General features: G+C 41.8%; 1 protein-coding gene across 3 annotated transcripts in view; it reads left to right on the forward strand.

The window, feature by feature from the left end:
- The first annotated feature begins 10,565 nt into the window (after window positions 1-10,565).
- fat1a (FAT atypical cadherin 1a) overlaps window positions 10,566-19,853 on the forward strand; it is a 79,545-nt gene continuing 70,257 nt past the window's right edge. Inside the window, exons 1-2 of one of the 3 annotated variants that reach the window (XM_082537179.1) lie at window positions 10,566-10,965; window positions 14,046-17,335. In XM_082537179.1, coding sequence (XP_082393305.1) covers window positions 14,074-17,335 — 3,262 coding nt within the window. In that variant the 5' untranslated portion in view covers window positions 10,566-10,965; window positions 14,046-14,073. Of the gene's footprint in view, window positions 10,966-12,411; window positions 12,578-14,045; window positions 17,336-19,853 lie in introns of those variants that run through there. The other 2 variants (XM_082537178.1, XM_082537180.1) reach the window with 2 other exon arrangements.

The raw sequence follows: 19,853 nt of genomic DNA on the forward strand, positions 1-19,853 counted from the left end.
AAGATGGATAGCAGGAGCGAGTATAGTCCATTTTGTGGGAACCCTTCAGATCAATCCAAAAAGGAAAGGGCAGGGTTCTCGCCCCATCAGAATAACAGAGTCCGTTGACCTTTTTAAATGACTGAAAGATACGCTAAGGTAAAGTAAACAGTGGTTTGCTTGCAGCATCATGGCAAGCTGTATTGATCCCGCTTCTCAGAAAAGGTCATGCACATGAGAGGTGATTGTTATTAGATAAGCAAAAAACAGACTCTGAACTTTTCAGTTTTGCACGCACAAAGACAGACAATCCATGTAATTTTGTTAGCTCGGTATTATTTCAGCGCTGGAAGTTTGTTCATGCACAGAGCTGTGTTATGTGTGGCGCAGCACTTTAGCTTGGCTTTGGTTGGACATCTGTGCTGAATCAGCAGCCGAGCCGTGTGTGGCAGGTCATTAGCTAACGAGGGCCAGTCTAATGTCTGTTAAATAGCTAATAACTGCAGTTAGAGGGAAGGCAGCCAGAAGGCTTGCCTTGGATGTACTTTCAGCAGTCTCCATGAGAACCTTTTTTAAGTCCATTTTTTATAGTCCCTTTGGTGATCGGGTCAGGGTTTCATAAAATAAAATAAATAGTTGAGGGGGGTCTGAAAGTTCCTTTTCAAAAAAAAAAAAAAAAAAAAAAATGTCAGCATCTTTCATCTATCTATATGGCATCTATCTACCCCCCTGCCTGCTTCTCTCTTTCATCTTGTCTTTTCTTTTCAGAAGTGGAGCTCAAAAACCATAAATAATTCATGAGTGCGAAATTGTTCAATAGACATGTTAAGGTACCCAGAGTTACGCTGTATCTTCTATTCAGCAGACGCCCTCAGGTCTTGCTCGGTCTTTGTACTAAAATGCAATTGGTGATCCTGTCTCAGGTGTATACGTCTATGCATACTTTTCAGTCATGTGACCTGCACAGTGTCCGGGACAGCAAAAAGACAGTTAAAACATATCAAACACTGGGAACTCCACATGTTGGGATTTGTGAAAAAATTCCAAGTTTGGGGACTTTCAATACACAGCTCCCACTACAGAATTTTATTTATTAAAAACTCCAAAATTCCCGCCAGAATTATATGCTTTCTTGGCAGTTCTGAACAGACTAAGCGAATGGTTCACAACTGCCTGAATAGATCTAATAAAAAAAAAACCTAGCATGCAGCAGAAGAAAGCCTCACTTCCCAGTCTGGTTAAGTGTTCTTATAATGGGAAATCAGTGTGTACAAACTCCTTGTATACAAAGCATCAAGAACTCGTATTCAATTACCTTGGGCTTCTATTACTTATTTTAACTTTAGGCGTGCTTATTATGTCAACTATTGCTCCAAAAAGAAGATAATATGATTTCCAAGTATCTCTCTCTCTATCACACATCGGTTTGGTACTTGTCCTTATTACTAAATTTTCATTTTCAGACTTTCACTGCCAAAATGATGGCAACTGCATCAACTTGAGTGCGAAGCATCTGTTCAAAAAGATGCATTAGCTATCACAGATCCTGAGTTTTATCATGTGTTTGACATAAGACACATTGTCACACCACATGTGAGCAGCTGTCCCCGTCAGCTGGATCTGAGCATAATCTTGATACAAGCCGTGGGAGGGCCACCGTATATCTTCATATACGATTGTGCATTTCAGCAATGTTAAGGATATTGGTTTTCATCATCATATTATGACTCAAAGAACTTCTGCATTTGAAGAGGTCGAATTTCATTATTTTCCAGGCTTTAAAATTCTATTTGTTTTACCAACAAATCAAGAGCTTCAGATTAAAACTGGACTTTAAAAGCGACAAGTCATTTCTGCAACAGGTGTCAAAATATCAGCAAGTCTTGTATGTGAAGTCATTCTTCGAAGGACCAGAGGGTGGAAATTGATGTCTCAAAAATAACCCTGAGCACTGCAAGCAGGCACATTTTGCCCCATTATATTTAATTGAATGACAGACAGCAAAAAAAAAAAGGGCTTTCACTCACAGAGGAGCAGACAGCTGCTTCCACGGCGACAAAGACATTTATGAAAATGGATTGATTTATTCTTTGCAGGTCTTTTTATTCTTTTAAATGTTTACTACATATGGAATATTGATTTAGATGGAACGGGATGTGATAATGAGCCTCTGTGTTGGGCTTCGACTGTGCACATTTGCCTCTTCTCGATTGCTCTGTGCCGCGTGAGATCACCAAACTGCCACTAAGACAGATAGAAGCCCATCAAACATTGATGGATGCCACTCTCTGCCTCGTTCTCCACAGCTTTGCATCTCTGGTCTGGCACTGATTGTAATCTCTTGGCCTTGCAGAGGGGACTTAAACACAGAAATGTATCCCATTTAGAACTAACTGAGCAGCTGATTCATATAAAGTGTTATCCTTTTAAAGCAACCCCCCCCACACACACACACACACACACACAGACACACAGAGGAACATATTGCCTTATTATAATAGCAGCACAGCTAGGGCTAACTCTCCGTACATATCCTAAGGGCAGAATATTTGCCACAGAAGCACTTTACAATTTTCCTCCTGTGAGTCAGTGAGGACAGGCAGAACTGATGTCAATCTCACACTGTCAGTTTCAAGCACATAATACACCGTGAGCATACATCTTTCATGTCCCCTGAATGTTTGTAATTCTGGGGAGCAGGAGAAGCGAGCATGAAATAGCATTTTGCCTCTGTGGAAATCAAAAACCAACCACAAGTTAATGTAAAAATAACTGAATAACTGTGATGGTTCGCTTAACCCTGCCCCACTTAGCTACTGCTGCCACACCTGTCTAATCCCCGATCTCGCATGCAGAATGATAACGGGAACAGATTTGCCCATGAAACATTTATCAAAAATGGCTGGTTGATTTCAGGCCAGCAGCAGGGAGAATTATTCTTTTTGGCGGGCAGATTCATGATGATTTGCTCTCTAACTCGTTCACTTCCTATCTGCATAAGCAGTGTTAAGCAGTAAGCTGAGTATCACCAGTAAGTCAAGTGAGGCGGCGGTCCCTCGTTTAGTGATGGCCACGAGCTGGAGGGCCCTTCTCTGAGTCTCTCCTTAACTCACTAACCGTACTTGGTCACTCACCAGGTGACTCCTTCAGCGCTGCTGTCTCATTAAAGTCTTGTTCAGCAGGCGTATATGCTCAATCCCAATTAGTTTCCAGCTAATCCACTTACAGCACATCACCACATGTGCCACTGACTCACTGGCCTTCGTTGGGGAGAAAAACAGCTTTTAAAGTCTGATGAGACAAAGAGACTTGAAAGACATTCAAAGCTCTTCTTTGGATGCAGGCTGCCGTTTTTGTTCTGTTCTCTGTCAAAGATGATCCCACACTGCTTCAATAATCTTGAGGTTCAAGCTCTGGGGAGGCCAATCCACAACTGATTGTGTGTTTTTTCTATCCAAGTATGCTTTTACTCCATTGGCAGTGTGTTTGGAATTATTAATGAAGTTGTTGCCACACAGATACTTCCCAAATGGTTTTACACAGTGGATCAAAGTCTGACAGTACTGACAGTACTCTATATTTATGATTTGATTAATTCTGAAAAGATCCCCAACATCACACATGACAGACCCTCCACAGTGTTTTACAGATGGCTGTACAGACTCACTGTTGTACCTCTCTCTTGATTTAATCCGGACTTACTAATGACACTTTGGAACAAAAACTTTCAAATTTGGATTCATCACTCCACCGGACCTGTTGCTGCTGATTTTCAATCCAGTTCTTGTGTAAATATGCATACCTCAGCCTTTTTCCCAGTTTCCCTTGCTTAAGAATAGTTTTTTGACAGCCAACCTTCCACTGAGACCATTTCTGATGAGGCTTGAACTGCCAGTTGATCAGGTCCAGTGTCAAGTCTGTGCTCTACAGGAGTCTTCATATTTCTTAACGACATGACTTTCAGATACTGTTTGCCACAGATCGTTTTTTAGGCCTGTCCCATTTCCTCAATGTTCTGGCTCTACGACTCCACCCTCCCATTTCTGATGAGACTTCAGCTGATGGGCTAGATGCCTCGCTCAGGTCCTGTGTCTGGTCTTTGTGGATTATTGTCTTGTTTCTTAAAGAAAGCATGGAGAACTGTTGCTCAAGGCTGGTTGAATTTAATTACACTAAAGTCTGACTCTTTGGAAGGAAAATACAAATAAATGATAAGTGGATAAATACTATTGCATTAGATTATATATAGGACAAACACAGGCTACTCCAATGTACCCTAGGAAGGTGATAATTGTTTGCTAGCTAGCTGTCTACTTTTTTTTTCATTACAATTGTAGCTGTGTTTAACAAATGCTAACACTTGCTAAGGTAACAATAGATCTTGGGTGCCGACATCACCTTCCAAAATCCCAGCAGGAGCCCGAAAGGCTTCATTCCAAACCGCATGCCACATTCCAGGCATATTTTAGGTGGATGTACCATTCCTAAAATGTCTTTCCCAACTGAATAGTTTGAAAGTGTAAAAGTGACCCACAGTTTTGGGTTATATGCAAAAAGGAACTGGTGATTCACAGATTTTAGCAACAAAACCTGTAATTACACGTTTAATTTGTACCCGCTGCGAAAAAGGATACGGTCTGAACATGGTGGGTTGCCTGTTTGCCACAGATGTGATTACTCAAAATAGTGTCTGCAGGCATAGACCAGGCACAGATTTTTGGCTCTGACTGTGCCAAGGCATACACACATTATTCCAGCACTTAGTCACACAAATGTTCTCTGTTTGGTACACAAGATGGGAGAAACAAGAACGGGAGAAACTTTGGTCGTTATATTGTTAAATATGGTCCTTTTATTTGCTCCCGGTAGTGATTTGACGTCCCCCAAAACGTGGGATTATAAAGCAGCATGAGGACCTTAGAGCATTTCCTAAGCTGTATAAATCTGAGACACGATATGGCTCTTATTAGATAAGCAAATGTGTATGTAAATACATAATACATGACTGCCGGTGTCTTGTGGTGCCTGAATGAGTGTAAGCAGTAAGCACTTAATGGTTTTGTTTTATTTGCAATTTTCTGTTTTATGAACACCAGCTTGTTCAAGAGAAAATGGGGGCTGAGTGACAGTAAAAGGCAGCATCATCCTCAGGGGTTCAAAGCACTCCCAATCCTCTGTATCACTGTCTGAAAGCCCTTAGCTACAAATGAACACATAACATTTGGTGTCTGTTGTTTTGAGTGGCTTGTTGACGTGTGAAACTGTCCTTGTGAAGCCGAATATTTCTGACTTGGGCATCTGCTTCTTGCTGATACATACAAACTCCCAACTTTTACAGCAATGAGAAATTATCTGGTCTCCCAGGGCAGGAGATGAGTAATGTGTGTTAACATAAAGCGGAGCCCCGCATCGTTTTAATGTGCAACAGCAACACGAAGACGGAGGTTTCTCTACCAACACGAGCCTCCATTACAAGGCCTTACTAATCCATCCATGCAAATCCATGTCCAAAATGCGCCTTTTGTGTATAATCCCGACACAATTTCTGTGGGATTAGGATTTAGCAAGGAAAGGGGGGCAAAAAAACTGACTGGTGGAATGCAGTACATCAAAAATATCAGTGAGTTGTGTTCCGTTTGTTTATCCCTCGCTGCTTTTACATGTTACACCACATCAAAGACCTGGCGCCTTGGAGGAGGACATCTGCTTCAGACGTATTTCGACCAACTTCTGTTTGTTACTGTGCGGCTTGTCTGTGTGATAAATAACGTGTGCGCCGCAGAACCCGAGTGGTGTCCTGCGTTTACAGATTATTTTACTGACTGTATCGCAAGAGTTTACCCTACTTCAGCCCCCGCTCCGCCAATTCACTGCCTTGTTTAGTACCCTTCAAAGATTTTATCTTCAAAGCCATCTGTACTATAGTCGGTCAAAAAGCACACCCAAACTCGGCCTCTCTGGAGGAGAGGAGGTGAGGGGTTTTCAATAAAAAAAAAAAAGATGTTTCTGTGCATCTAAATGCAGCTTTGTCTTCAATTCGTCACCAAACAGTTGATTGTTTTTTGTGATAGACTTAAAGTGACCATTTGATATGGCATTTGCACTTTTTCTTAGTTTTCTGTTATGAATAGCTTTCTTTAAAATCTGCTGTTACTGCAGCCAATTAGCTTAGCTTAGCTTAGCTTAGCATAAAGGTATGACTGTCTCTCAGCATCCAAATAGCCCCTTTAGTGAAAATTAGGTTTTTCTACTTTCCTGTGGTTTTCAAGCTGATGTTACTGATATTTACAGCTGGAGTTTGGAAGCAGACTGATAGTATGACAAAAATGTAAGAAAATATTTTTGAAAGCACTTTTATTCATTCTCTTGTGGTGAGTTGGTTAAGCATGTAAAGACTCCTAACCACCTGTAAAACCACAACAGCATTTTTGTTTTTTATACAAAAACCTAGAGCCTATTACTTAAGAAAGATGTAAAGATTCTTGCAAGCTAATTGATGTGTTTTCAGAAAGCCAGACTAGCTGTTAACATCTTTCTGAGGGGTATAATACAAACAGATTAATGGATTTGCTTTTTTGAGTATAAAGTTAGGATTAGCTTTTCATCCAGGCTAAATCATCACAGTGATTCATGCCGAATTTATAACCTAGGTGGGAGCAGGTTATGTTCAGAGTTTCCGTTTGAAGGTGGAATCACCACATTTTCACTAATTTCACGTATTATGCTTGTTTTACTGCATGGTACACTAAATCCTAAAATTAATTGTTTTCTGCAATATTGTTCGCTTGTTTTATTTGCAAAAGTGTTGCATTTTACTCTAAAAGTTTTTGGTTGTTTATGGATTTTTTAACATTTTATTATCCTTTTCTCAAATTGTCTCCAGTTGGAGTTGGTGGCACTCGTAGGGATCATTTTGTGTGGAAAAAGAGTTGTGTGATGCTTTTTGTGAGTCTGCACAGAGGCTGAAACAGAAACCCCAGCAAAGCAGAAAAAATTTGATAACTACCAGCATGAAAAGTGTTACCTCTGACTTACCTCAGACAGTTTTCTCAAGCCAGCTAACGCAGTGAAAGCCCAGTTGTGCTGAATTTCATTCATAGTATACTCCTCAGGTCTTTATGCTAAGCTACGCATGATGCTCATGGAAGATTTTCACTGTACATTTCTTCAATTACAACCAAAGATATATTATAACAAACTAACATTATTAAGATGTTTAGAATTGTTCTTCATTAAAATAACACATTGTTTTTATATGAAATACAGTTATTTTAAAACTCAGTCTGAATCATAGGAGTGGTTCATTGTGTTCTGTGAGGATTTATAGCAAATCAGTCACATCAGACAGAAGGCAAGACCATCCCAACCCAACCCAACCATCAGCATCGCTCTGGCTTTCAGCTATGTTCTCAGTGCAGATGTGGCAGATAGCCTGTTTACAATACACCTAGAATATGATCCACCTGGTGACAACTCAAGGAATGACCATCTTCTTTGGATTATGACCCAGTGGATAACAAAAAGCTGCAAAGTGCAACACAGTCTGAAGTTTATAAGCAGGAAAAGCCAGCCTGTTGATTTCCCCAAGGACACGGTACAGCTCTTCCTGGTAGCCATGCATGAGGAAAGAGGCACACTAATCTATTTCACTTTCCATTTTATTTTTCACTTGCATGTTCTCCTGAAGCAACGACGCCAATAAATAATGCAGTAATGTTAACTCCCCAAACAGGTTGCCCCAGAAATAGCGCAGTGTATTCTTGTGTCATTTTAGGTTATTAAGGAAGCTTCTACAACCAGTGGGCTTTGCTGAGATAATCTCCTGCTTTGCTTGAGGCAGCAGAAGACTTTATTTTCAGACCAAAGCCGTTTGTCTCTCGCTTCAGGGGAAATGTCAATTGTTTATTATTACTATTTCCCCTCATATCTCATGTAGTACTTTTTAAACTCCTTACATCACCATGTAACACAGCAAAGCTTAATAGGGGAGTTACTGCTCTTTGTGCATTAATAATGCAGTCTCTTGTTGCACAGAGGGTCATCTTAAGTACACCGGCACCAGCTGTGGGAGGGTCAATGCCTTTACTGGAGAACACTCTGGCAGGATTGATATTGAATTATTCTAATCTGTTTTACAGTTAAGCTGCGCCTCAGGATCCAGATTCTACACCGATTGGGTGGCAAGAGAAACAGATACCTGGGTGCTCTATTGCTGCAGGCGCACTACAAATCATCTGTATCTCTTCCTGATCTCGATCCAGTTTCAAGTTGCAGGGAACCACAGCTTAGGACATTAGTCACAGGAAAAGAAGAAGTAACTCGCTCAGCAAGCTACAGTGCGCCTGCTCCTAGCTCCTCTCTGAGACACGGGGAGAATCTGCGGCAGATTAGTGTGGTTTTAAAAGGAAATGGAGCCTGCAGTGTGCTACTCTGGAGAAAATATGTGGAATTTGGTGAAATCTGTCATAGTGAGGCATTGAGACAGAAGACTGTGTCTTTCATGCCGGTAGGGCACAGGATGCAGAGGCGCGAGTCACTCATCAAGCTTTCATACTGTATGCAGAGTGGCAAAGAAAGAAAGAACAAAAGTGCAGCGTCATTCCTTTGTGTACTTTAAAGCTAGTACTGTTTTTGGTGTATTTAAACAGATTAGCTTTATTAGGCCGTGTCATTTTTAAGTACTTAAAACTTGATACGTTCACTTTTTATATTTGTGTCATATTAAAATTCTGAAAGTTGTTATAAGCCTGAATTGGAACATAAATTGGATAAAAACGAGATGGATGAATGGATGCAAACATTCTAGGACACACTATTTATGACACAGGTTAGGATACTATACTATCTAATACAACATAAATTAGTCATAAATCATAATAATGTCCTATCGTTTGCATGAACAGGAAAATTAGCTAAAGAGGATAAAACCTTTATATATACCACACTGTAAACATGTTTGTTTCTGCATTTTATCACGAAGATTGTTGGAGATTGATTCTTTGAAACTGGTTCCTCAAGTGGTCTTGAGAAGAAGTGTGGAGTTTGGGATTTCAGCAGCCCATTCCTGCATGTGTCAAACATATAGTTAGCAAAGAATAAACAGCATACCTCTGCTGTACAGAGCTTTCAGCTACAGAGATAACAACCCTTTAAAAAAAACTTCAATCTATAATCTGCTCAGTTTTAAAAGTTAATCCCTTACATTAGCCTACTCATGTGCTTACTTGTGTGGGCTGCGCATAATTTTGTGTGGCTGTTTTTTCAAACATTCGTATGTTTACATTTGCATTTGTCTCATTTTTTACTTCCCAAGGCTCCTAATACCTGAACAATCGGATCAACTTCCTTGAAGCACAGGTGCGCGTGTCCTCTGCTGCATACTATCTGTACCGTCCAGTTACCCATAACGCCTCACTCTGCTTATGTTTGCAAAGATGTTTGTGTGTCTGGAGAGGCACAATCCCCTCCCTGCATGCCTACTGACTTCCAGTTTATCTAAAAGTCTCTATGTGTTTGTTATTTTGTTAGGGTTAAGGGTTAGAGAGCACCACCAGTGCTAACACTGCATCTATAAGGTCTATAAGGCACGAATACCTGCCCCCAAGCAAGCCGGACTGCAAACAGTTTTGTGAGATCAAAGCAGAGGAACCAGGCCTGGACATCACCTGACCTGAATTCAATTAAAGCTTTACAGGCAGATGAGAGGGGAGGCTAAACGAGATGGGGCTGTTTCACAACATTGTTTCAGACAAAACCGATGGAGAGAGAGAGGAAAGACAAGCAGAAGGAAGTCAGATGACACTTGCTCTTTGGGGAGAAATCTCAATCTTTTTTCCTCCATTCTCTCTCTTTCTCTCTGTACACTGGCAGACACACACTAGGCCCATAGGTCTCATTCGTTTACTCAGCCTGTGGGCATATGCGACTTTAATGAGCCGGTGCTGAATGGACATTAGGCAGAGATTCTCATGCTGGACCGCTCTCTGCTCGGGCATTTTTTTTTTTTTGGCAGCCACTTCACAGCATGGTGTCGAGTTCAGTTGTTAACCACATGTTCAGAGACATTTGCCTCGTTTTAAACGCGTGTTCGCGAAGGTCACGAGAACACAATTAATAAACAGGACGAGCTGAGGAGGTGGACGCTCACACTGTGGACAGAATAAACACCGCAACGCTCCGCTGTGCATGCACTGAATAGGAGAGGAGTCCATGACGTCAGAGCTGAAGGTGGCAAGGTCAGGTCCTGGGTGCCCTCGCGGAGAGCTGATGTCCTTACTGGAAAAACTCTCCAACATATTCAGAGTGCATTTGTCGCAGAGGAAATGCTTCAAATGCTATGTTTGTTTGTTTTTTATTGTAAGGAACTGTGCTCGATCAGGAAATCTGCAACAGACAATTTGAATTAAATCATTACGCTAAGTTGGATTTATGTGCGTAACAAATAACTAGATAAGCACAGAGCCCAAAACAAACAAACTGAGAATCACACAGACATCACTTTCACCGTCAGCTGTTGTTGGTGTGTGATCCCCCCACCCCACTCTCGTCTAGCTCGTACCGCTACTTTTCCGAAGGGGAGAGCAGCAGGCAAGAAAATCGCCAGTCATTTCTCTTCTCGTGCGCTCTTCTATAAGATTGCGATTTTTCCCGATATCACCTGAAGGCATCAGCAGCATGCCGGCACCTGAACCGTTGTGGAGTGGAGCAGCGAGGCAAACCATAGCCCATAGCTTTTTTCTTTTCTTTTCTCCTGCAATAAGCCACCATGTGTGATGCCTCCGAGCATATCGGAGCTGAAGGCAATAAAACTGTGAGAATAAGCTGAAGAGGAGAAAAGTAGCGGATTGCCATCAGCAGAAGCTCCCTCCCGCCTCATCTGAGAGATCCTCGCAAACGAGATTTAGAAAGAAAAAAAGGAAAAAAAACGAACAGATTTATGTGAAGGGAAGTTTGGGAACGACAACCAGCGCTGGTTAAGCTGGTCTGGTGAGTAGTCTCGAATCGTATTTCAAGAGCATGGCACATGGTTTGATTTGATTTTTTCTTTCTTTCAAGCGACTCTTGAAACTTTGGACTGAACTCAAAGCACTTTTCTTTTAGTAAGCGCTAAAAAAGTGAGTATTTTGTCTGACTTGTGCCAAAAAAAGAACCAAACGCGCAATTACGCACGCTCACAATCGCGCGCATTGGGTAGTAGTAGTAAGTAGGTTGCATGTTGACAAGTTGTCAAGCTCCATGCAGCACAGGCTTTTTTTTCCTGCAGGCGCACCAGCTGGAGCTCTGCAGTCCGGGCAAGAGCAGTGAGACAGCGCCATCAATCGCATGGCAGCCACACTCCTCTGTGCGTAAAGTGCAGCTTTGGTCTGAGAGGAGCAACGTGTGTGATGATGAGAGGGGTGGTGGTGGCGGGGGTGGGGGTGATAGGATCAGCGCCTTCGTAGCCAGTGTACCAACACTATCAGTCACCCTGCTCTAATGCCCAAACACAGACCCCGGGACGCACTGCTGGCCACTTTATTTCCAGCCGTACCCGGGATATTAAAAAAAACAATAACACTAGTGAGAGTAATGAGAAGATCATCTCAAGAACTGATGTTTAAAATGCAATAACACACGCGAGGATTATTATTATTATTTATTTATTTATATTTTTTGCATTTGCACGTTTTATTAGCTCATTTGTCATCATCTGGGAATACCTGAACTGAGATTTCATTACCAAAATAAGGTTTGTCCACATTCTTACGCTGACAGCTGGATTATGATATAAAGGCTAAGTCAGATTCTACAGCAGAAAGTGAATATGAAACATTTGTTTGTTAATCATTAGCCAGAAGGCCATGCACAAAATAACCTGTAACCTAATAAGGCTTGGTCCTTTATAAGGATGTCTCCCACCTCTTTAAAAAAAAAAAAGGAAAAAAAAGTGGGTGGGGGGCATTAATTTGTCTTGCTGTAAATAAAAGGAGAATACAGAAACGAGGGGGTGGGATCCATTAGGACTCACACCTCATGAGCCCAGTAGCCTTAATGCTTCCAAACAGCAATTTGGGATAAATTATATAATTATACTGGGATTTGATTTTCTACTCGTGTAGCCACAATCAGAACACCGTGGAAAGTGAACGTTTGGGGGTTGGAAAGTTTTGAATAATTTTAGCTGAAAGGAATAAGAATACTACAAAAAAGGGGGGGCAGGTTACCTTGGGGCTGAAGTGGTAGCTGCTGAATGAAAATTAAAGCGATTCCGCGGAAAGGACCAGGGTTCAGCCTTTCTGGAAATATTTCATATGAGAATACAAGGCGAACCGCATTAAATCAAATCAAATCAAAAGGGTCGCGGGTTCAGAGCGGAAAAGGTCCTATCCTGCTGCCAGCCCGGTAAGTAGATCCGGACGTGCGCAGCGCGGAGAGATACCAGGCAAGTGGAGTGTGGGAGAGAAAGGAAAGGAAAGCAGTGAGGGAAAAGAGTGAGCTTGCCTGCTGGTGGCAGATGGGGTAACGGAGAGGAGAAAAGTCCACGTAATACCATGCCGAGATTTGGACTACATAAACTACATGCAAAACCCCCAAATCTCCGAATTTAATATTAAAAGAGGTACGTAAGTTGTTGTGTTTTTACTCAGTGGGCTTTTTTTGATGGTCAGCGATGTTTAAGCGTCTGCATCTCTGTAACGTGGGAAAAAAAAGTTAGGTCTGCTATTGTGAGGTGCGAAAGAAAAGCAACCGCTGGCTACTTTGGGTGATTCTTTGGAGAACTTTTCGATACAAAGTGAATGTCGAACGTCGTTTTTGATGACGTACGCACACACTTTGTGCTGTTTTGTGTTGGGAATACGTATCTTTTTTCCTACTAACCCCCCAGCAAATCTCTGCTAAGTGCACGTCTGCCATCGTTTCGAAGTGAATGGCTGTAGTTGGGGGATGGGGTTAGACGTGAAATAGTCTCGAGGCACCTAACTCATTTTTTTTGAAACATTTGAACTTTTTTTTTTTTTCAAAATGAAAAACGGCTCGCTGCCGAGAGCATTCAGAGAAACGGAATTTAAACAAATGGATACTCTTCTGTATCGTAAAGAAACAGGGGAAAAAAGAGCCAGAATTTTAAGTTTTAGTTACAGTTTCTTTTTTTTTTTTTGCAGCAGTTGTCTGCAAGCAGATGGTTCTTTTGTACCTGCGGGTTATAGTTTTAGATTAAAGGTGATTGGGGCTCAAACCCTGTCATTTATTAACCCCGCATAAAACATTAATAATTAAACTAGTGGGGCTGTTTTGTCACGCCAAAAGTAAATATATATACCGGTATATATATATTTGTTTTTTTACAACGTGCGCACACATAGCAGCGTCTTGCTTTTTATTTGTCTTTGTGGACTCCCACACGGAGCCGGGGACGTTGTAAAGCAGTTGTAAACGAATGAATGCGCAATTTGAAAGCACTTTCTCAGTCATCTGGCCTTCGAGTTTAATTCTGATTGTACTTCGACGAGATTATACAGAGATTATTTTATTTACCACACACCTTTGCCATCATCATCTTTTTTTGCTGCATTTCTGCACGAGTGAAAGTCCAGCATCATTTTGTAGTTACGAGATTGTTCGTAGTGCTCGTGTAGTAATATGTTAATGAGTATAATCAGATTTCTATATGTCTAATGTGCAACCCAAAAATGTAAATTATAGCACTGCAGTTTTCAAAGAAGCCCGAGCTTTTTTCTTTAGCTCATTATGAGGAGGTTTTGTGACATTTGCGTGTTCAGAAGGGCACCCATGGAAGGCATCTGGCATTGTCACCTGACTGACTGATCTGCTTCATCTTATTTCCACATGAAACCTGTTTAGTCTTTGTCACACTTATCATCACTTGTCATGATATTTAAAGGAGTCTGGGAAAAAAATTGTGCCACAAATAATGTTGTTTTCAGCATTATAGCGGTTTTCCAGCCTACTTAGATGAAGACTGATGGTTGAAAATAAAAACTTCCCCTTAAATGTTATTGTAGGATCCCAATGAAATGTTTCTGCAGGATTATCGGTCTAAAATCCTTTTTTTCTCTCCCTCTCAGGTGGTTCGGTGAAGATCACGGTACGATAATGGGGAAGCACTGGGTTCCACTGCTTGTGCTGCTCCAGCAGCTCCTCTGTGGCTGTGCAGGGAACCAAAGGATGGCGAGGGCCACCTCCATGCAGTTCACACATTCTCTTTACAATGCCACCATATATGAGAACTCTGCTGCTAAGACTTACTTAGAAAGTCACACCAAAATGGGAATCTTTATCACAGACCCAGAGTGGGACATACGGTACAAAATCATCTCTGGAGACAATGAGAACCTATTCAAAGCAGAGGACTATCTGCTGGGAGATTTCAGTTTTTTGCGAATAAGGACCAAAGGAGGCAGCACTGCCATTCTGAACCGGGAGGTTAAAGACCACTACGTGCTGACTATTAAAGCTTCTGAGAGAAACACCAATTTGGAGTGTCGCACTCGAGTGAAGGTACAGGTACTGGACACCAATGACCTCAGGCCTCTCTTCTCACCCACGTCCTATAGCATCGCTCTGCCAGAGAACACGGCAATCCGCACAAGCGTGGCCAAAGTCACGGCAACTGATGCAGACATCGGTACAAATGGAGAATACTACTATAGTTTCCGGGAATGGACAGACATGTTTGCAGTACATCCAACCAGCGGTGTGGTGACACTGACAGGCAAACTAGATTACTCTGAGACGAAGCTGTACGAGTTGGAGATCCTTGCCGTGGACAGAGGGATGAAGCTGTACGGGAGCAGTGGTTTCAGTAGCATGGCCAGACTTACAGTCAGGGTGGAGCAGGCCAATGAGCACGCACCTGTAATTACTGCAGTAACCTTGGCCCCCTCTGATGCAGACCATGACCCCACTTATGCCATTGTGACAGTGGAGGACAAAGATCAAGGACCAAATGGAGAAATAGCATCACTGAGCATTGTGGCTGGTGACCCTCTTCAACAGTTCAAGGCTGTAAGAACCAACCCCGGGAGCAGGGAGTATAAAATAAAAGCAGTCAAAGATGTCGACTGGGATAGCCAACCTTTTGGATACAACCTCACTTTACAGGCAAAGGACAAAGGCAGCCCCCCTCAATTTTCATCAGCTAAATTGGTACATGTCACTTCTCCACAGTTCAAAGTGGGCCCTGCTGTATTTGAAAAGGCCATTTACAGAGTCAATCTGAGTGAATTCGCCCCCCTTCACACACCTGTCACTATGGTAACAGCTGTGCCAAAGTATCCACAACTAAAATATGCTTTTAGGCACAAATCTGACAAGAACAGATTCACCATCAATCCAGATACTGGCTTAATCAGCACCGCAGGGCCAATCAATGCTGATATTTCCTCACAATTTCAGTTGGATGTGATTACAAGTGACAAAAAAGCAACAACCAAAGTGATTGTTGATGTGATTGATGTAAATAACAATGCACCTGAATTCCAGCAGACATCTTACAAAGCCAGTGTTGATGAGAATGTACCCATAGGGACTAGTGTGGTGACTGTTAAAGCCACTGATCTAGACAAAGGGGAGAATGGCTATGTGACCTACAGCATTACCAATGTGAATCCTCAGCCGTTTGTCATTGACTACTTCTCTGGTGTCATCAGTACCTCGGAGGTCCTAGATTATGAGCTCATGCCCAGGATTTACAATCTTAAAGTCAGAGCATCAGACTGGGGATCCCCATTCCGGAGAGAGGTGGAAGCATCAGTCATTATAACGTTAAACAACCTGAATGACAATAAGCCTTTGTTTGAAAATGTGGACTGTGAAGTGACTGTGCCGAGAGATCACGGCGTGGGAGAGCAGATAACAACAGCATCTGCCATTGATGCTGATGAACTGCAGCTAGTACGGTACAATATTAAAGCTGGGAATGATCTTGACCTGTTTGAGCTGAACCCAAACTCTGGCATGCTTTCACTGAAGCACTCACTGAGCGAGGGAGAGGCAGCTAAGGTCTCGTTTCATAGTTTACAAATCGTTGCATCTGATGGCGAACATGAGACTCAGCCAATGATTATGAACATAACTGTCATCACGGCGCGCAAGCCCGTCCAGTTAAAGTGCGTGGAAACCGGAGTCGCTACTATGCTGGCTGAAAAGCTGCTTCAGGGCAGCAAAATCCACACGCAGAATGAGCCGGACGACAACTTCATGGACTTTCACTCAGTCAACCGGTACACTCCTCAGTTCTCAGAGTCTTTTCCAAGTGTTATTGAAGTCAAAGAAGATCTCCCTGTCGGGGCCCGGATTGTCCATTTAAATGCCACAGACTCAGATAGTGGCTTTAATGGGAAGCTAGTGTATGTTATTTCAGGAGGAGATGCAGAAAGCCACTTCATAGTAGATATGGAAACTGGTTGGCTTTTGGTTTACTCTCCTCTTGACCGGGAAACAGCAGATCACTACACCCTCAACATTACAGTTTATGATCTCGGGATACCACAGAAATCCTCATCGCGTCTCTTGGATGTTAAAATCTTAGACACCAATGACAATAGCCCCCAGTTTTTGCAAGAATCTTATTCTGTTGAAATAACTGAGAGTACACCTGTTGGGACTGAAATCATCCAGGTGGATTCAACAGATAAGGATCGAGGTGACAATGGAATCGTCAAGTACTCAATTTTGGGAGGCACAGATCATTTTGCAATCAATGAAAATACCGGTGTGGTGACAGTGACAAAGCCACTGGATCGCGAGCTCCATCCATTTTATGTCTTGAAGATTGCGGCACGTGACCAGGCAGGAAATGAGCCTCAGCTGGTGTCCACAGTTCCCCTCAAAATCACCTTGGAAGATGTGAATGATAATCCACCCAAATTCTTCCCTCCTAATTACCGTGTAAAAGTGAGGGAGGACCTTCCAATCGGTACAGTAATCATGTGGCTGGAGGCTCATGACCCCGATATTGGGCCTTCCAGTCAGGTACGATACAGCCTTATTGATAATGGAGACGGGAATTTCGAAGTAGACAAACTCAGCGGTGCGCTGCGAATTGTTCAGAATCTAGATTATGAGACAAAACAGGTGTATAATCTTACTGCAAAAGCTAAAGACAAAGGGAAGCCCATATCTTTGTCATCAACCTGCTTTATCGAGGTGGACGTGGTGGACGTGAATGAGAATCTTTACAGGCCTATGTTCCGATCGTTTGTGGAAAAGGGATTTATAAAAGAGGATGCGGTCATTGGGACTTCAGTGATGAGTGTAACAGCTGAAGATGAAGACAGAGGCCGAGATGGAGAGATTCGATACTCCATCCGAGATGGGTCTGGCCTGGGGGTATTCTCCATTGATGAGGAAACTGGTGAGTCTCTTTATTCGCTAGATCTATGTGAAGCTTGTGTTGAAAGACCTGCATAAGGAAAGTATTATGCAGCTACAGTTTATTCAGTCATGTTCCACTGTGTGGAATAATGAACTAAGGGAGTCTTCTAAGAGACGGGTGAAGTTCCCTTTTTCAGTCATTTTTCTTCTTTTGGAGATTTTATGGCAGGAACAGATGGACTAGCTCTCTCTTAGACCTGTGTGGACATTCAGAAGTAGGTGCTGGTGTACAAGGAACACACATGGATTCATAATAAAATGGGTTGCATTTGGAAAACGGTCAAATCTGTTTGACCCAAATCTAAAATGTTAAGCATATATATTTTCAGTATAGTACCAATGGCACGGATTTGCTTGTGGATTTCCTATCATGCTGCAGAAAATATGTTAATACACTCTCAGCTGCCCAGAATGAGTCCAACAGCTGACTCAAATTAGCACAAAATAAGCAGTCTGGGATTCTTGGAGTTCCTACCCCAAACACAGCAATCACCTGGGTTGGATGTTTGTGCCTGGCTTCTCTGCATTCCTTTTAAAAGTTAGTAACAACATTTTTGACTTGCTTAATGTGACTTAAATCCCCATTTGAAATTACATTTCTCTCTGCACTTTACATATTTAATGACTAAATGAGGCAGTGAAACGTAATGCATAATGCAGCGATTTTCCTTGGCACATGTAACCTCAAAAGTTTATAGGTTTCTTAAGAAAGCTGGAAACGTGATCTATCAGTCTGCTGCTGACTTTTACTGTTGAGAAAGAGGTTTATATCTTTAGGTTAATGTTTAGTAAGAATTAGATATATGTGAAGTATTCAGTGAGCTGACAGGAAGTCTCCACAGTGAACCTGTTGGGAAATACCTTCGTCTGCCTCGTAAATTTAGCATGAGAAGATGAGCCGTTATGAAGGATGCAACCTTCAGGGCAGTTTGTCAGTTGCTGTGTTTGCGATTGTTTCTGAGGTAGTGGTTGGATGTCTCATTTTAATAAGATTTTTGCTTTATGAAGACAGATGCTGGGATATTTAAAGCTTGAACTAGTGACTGTGCACTTTCATGGATGCATGAAGGAGTTTTCATTGAGTTACTTCCTGTTTTGGTACTTCTATATTAAATGAATCTGGATGCATATCATGGATTTTAAATGGGTTAATGCCTTACCAGCTTTTCACCAGAGTGTACGGTCTGTGAGAATATTTAACAAATATAGCAAGAAAAGTCATTCATGAGCATGCATACATTCTCTAATACCAATTACTTGGACATTTGTTTAGTGATTTCATGCTGTAAGAAAAAACATTGCACAATAATCAGGCCATCAGTCATTAGTACATCCAAATTACTCCTCTCCTATTGTAATAATGGTCATATAAAGGCAGTTTTGTGGGAATTTTGCAGGATCGTTTATATGATTTGAACTTTTTTTAGGTGTAAAATGTCATCACTTTATCATTATTCAGTTCGACATATGCATTGAATTTCATCACATTTATTGTATGAATTTTCTGAATATAGCAAAAAAAGTTTTTGTGAAGTTAAGGTAACATCAACTTTTAACCACCAGCTTTTAATCATTTCAGTACATTGAATTTAAATCTAAAACTGTGCGTCCATGAGTTGAGTCATGTTCTGAAACTTCAGAGATCACAGTGACCTTGACCTTTAACTGCTGGCATCTAATCTGTTCATTGCTGAGTCCAAGGCAGTTTTTGTGCCAAATCTGAAAGAAATCCCTCCATCCATCCCACCGAAAAGGCCCTACACCTTAGTACTGTGATACTACTAATATTACTGTTGATGGCGCCGCATGCAGACCTGTGACTGGCGTCTACGTCTGCCTTTAAAATCCCATGTAGGGCACAGATTCTGGGAGCCTGGTTTGATCTTCTACTTAATCCCTGAGGCCTATATTAAGTGATTATCAGGAGGTGCAATGATAGGATTGTCCTGGGCTGGGTCCTGTTATTATGGATTACATCTGAGGTCAGTAGACAACTAAATAGAGCCAAGGTGGTAATGCCGCTCCTATGATTTCACTAGATGAAGGGTGTGGTGTGCTAAAGCTACCATATGCGTTTAAAATATTGTGCCTCCAAAAGGAAAATATAAGCACGGGTGCGTCCCCACTATATACTCTTCTGCAGCTGCATGTTGTGAATTTTAACCAGGCTGTTTTAAAATCGTTTAAAATTAGAAAACAAGTGAAAAAGTGGTGTGGGGAAAACTGCCAGGAGCCGCACACCTCTAGTTTTGAAATTTGTTTTTCTCAGTGGGAAGTAGTGAAGGCAGAAGTGTTTTTGCGTTTTACTTGATGCTTGTGTTGCTGAACTTGGGCATGTGTTTGTTAAGAGTACATCAATCACAGTCTTGATCTGCATTGCATTGTTTTGCTCGTTCCATCACCACATGTGTAAAACCCAATGATTTTTTCTTATAGTAACATCCACAGGAAGACTGTTATGTGGGTCACATAGTGTTGCTGTGTAAAGCATAGCACTC

Source organism: Aulonocara stuartgranti, assembly GCF_965226115.1.
Source record: "Aulonocara stuartgranti genome assembly, chromosome: 6".
Lineage (NCBI taxonomy): Eukaryota > Metazoa > Chordata > Actinopteri > Cichliformes > Cichlidae > Aulonocara > Aulonocara stuartgranti.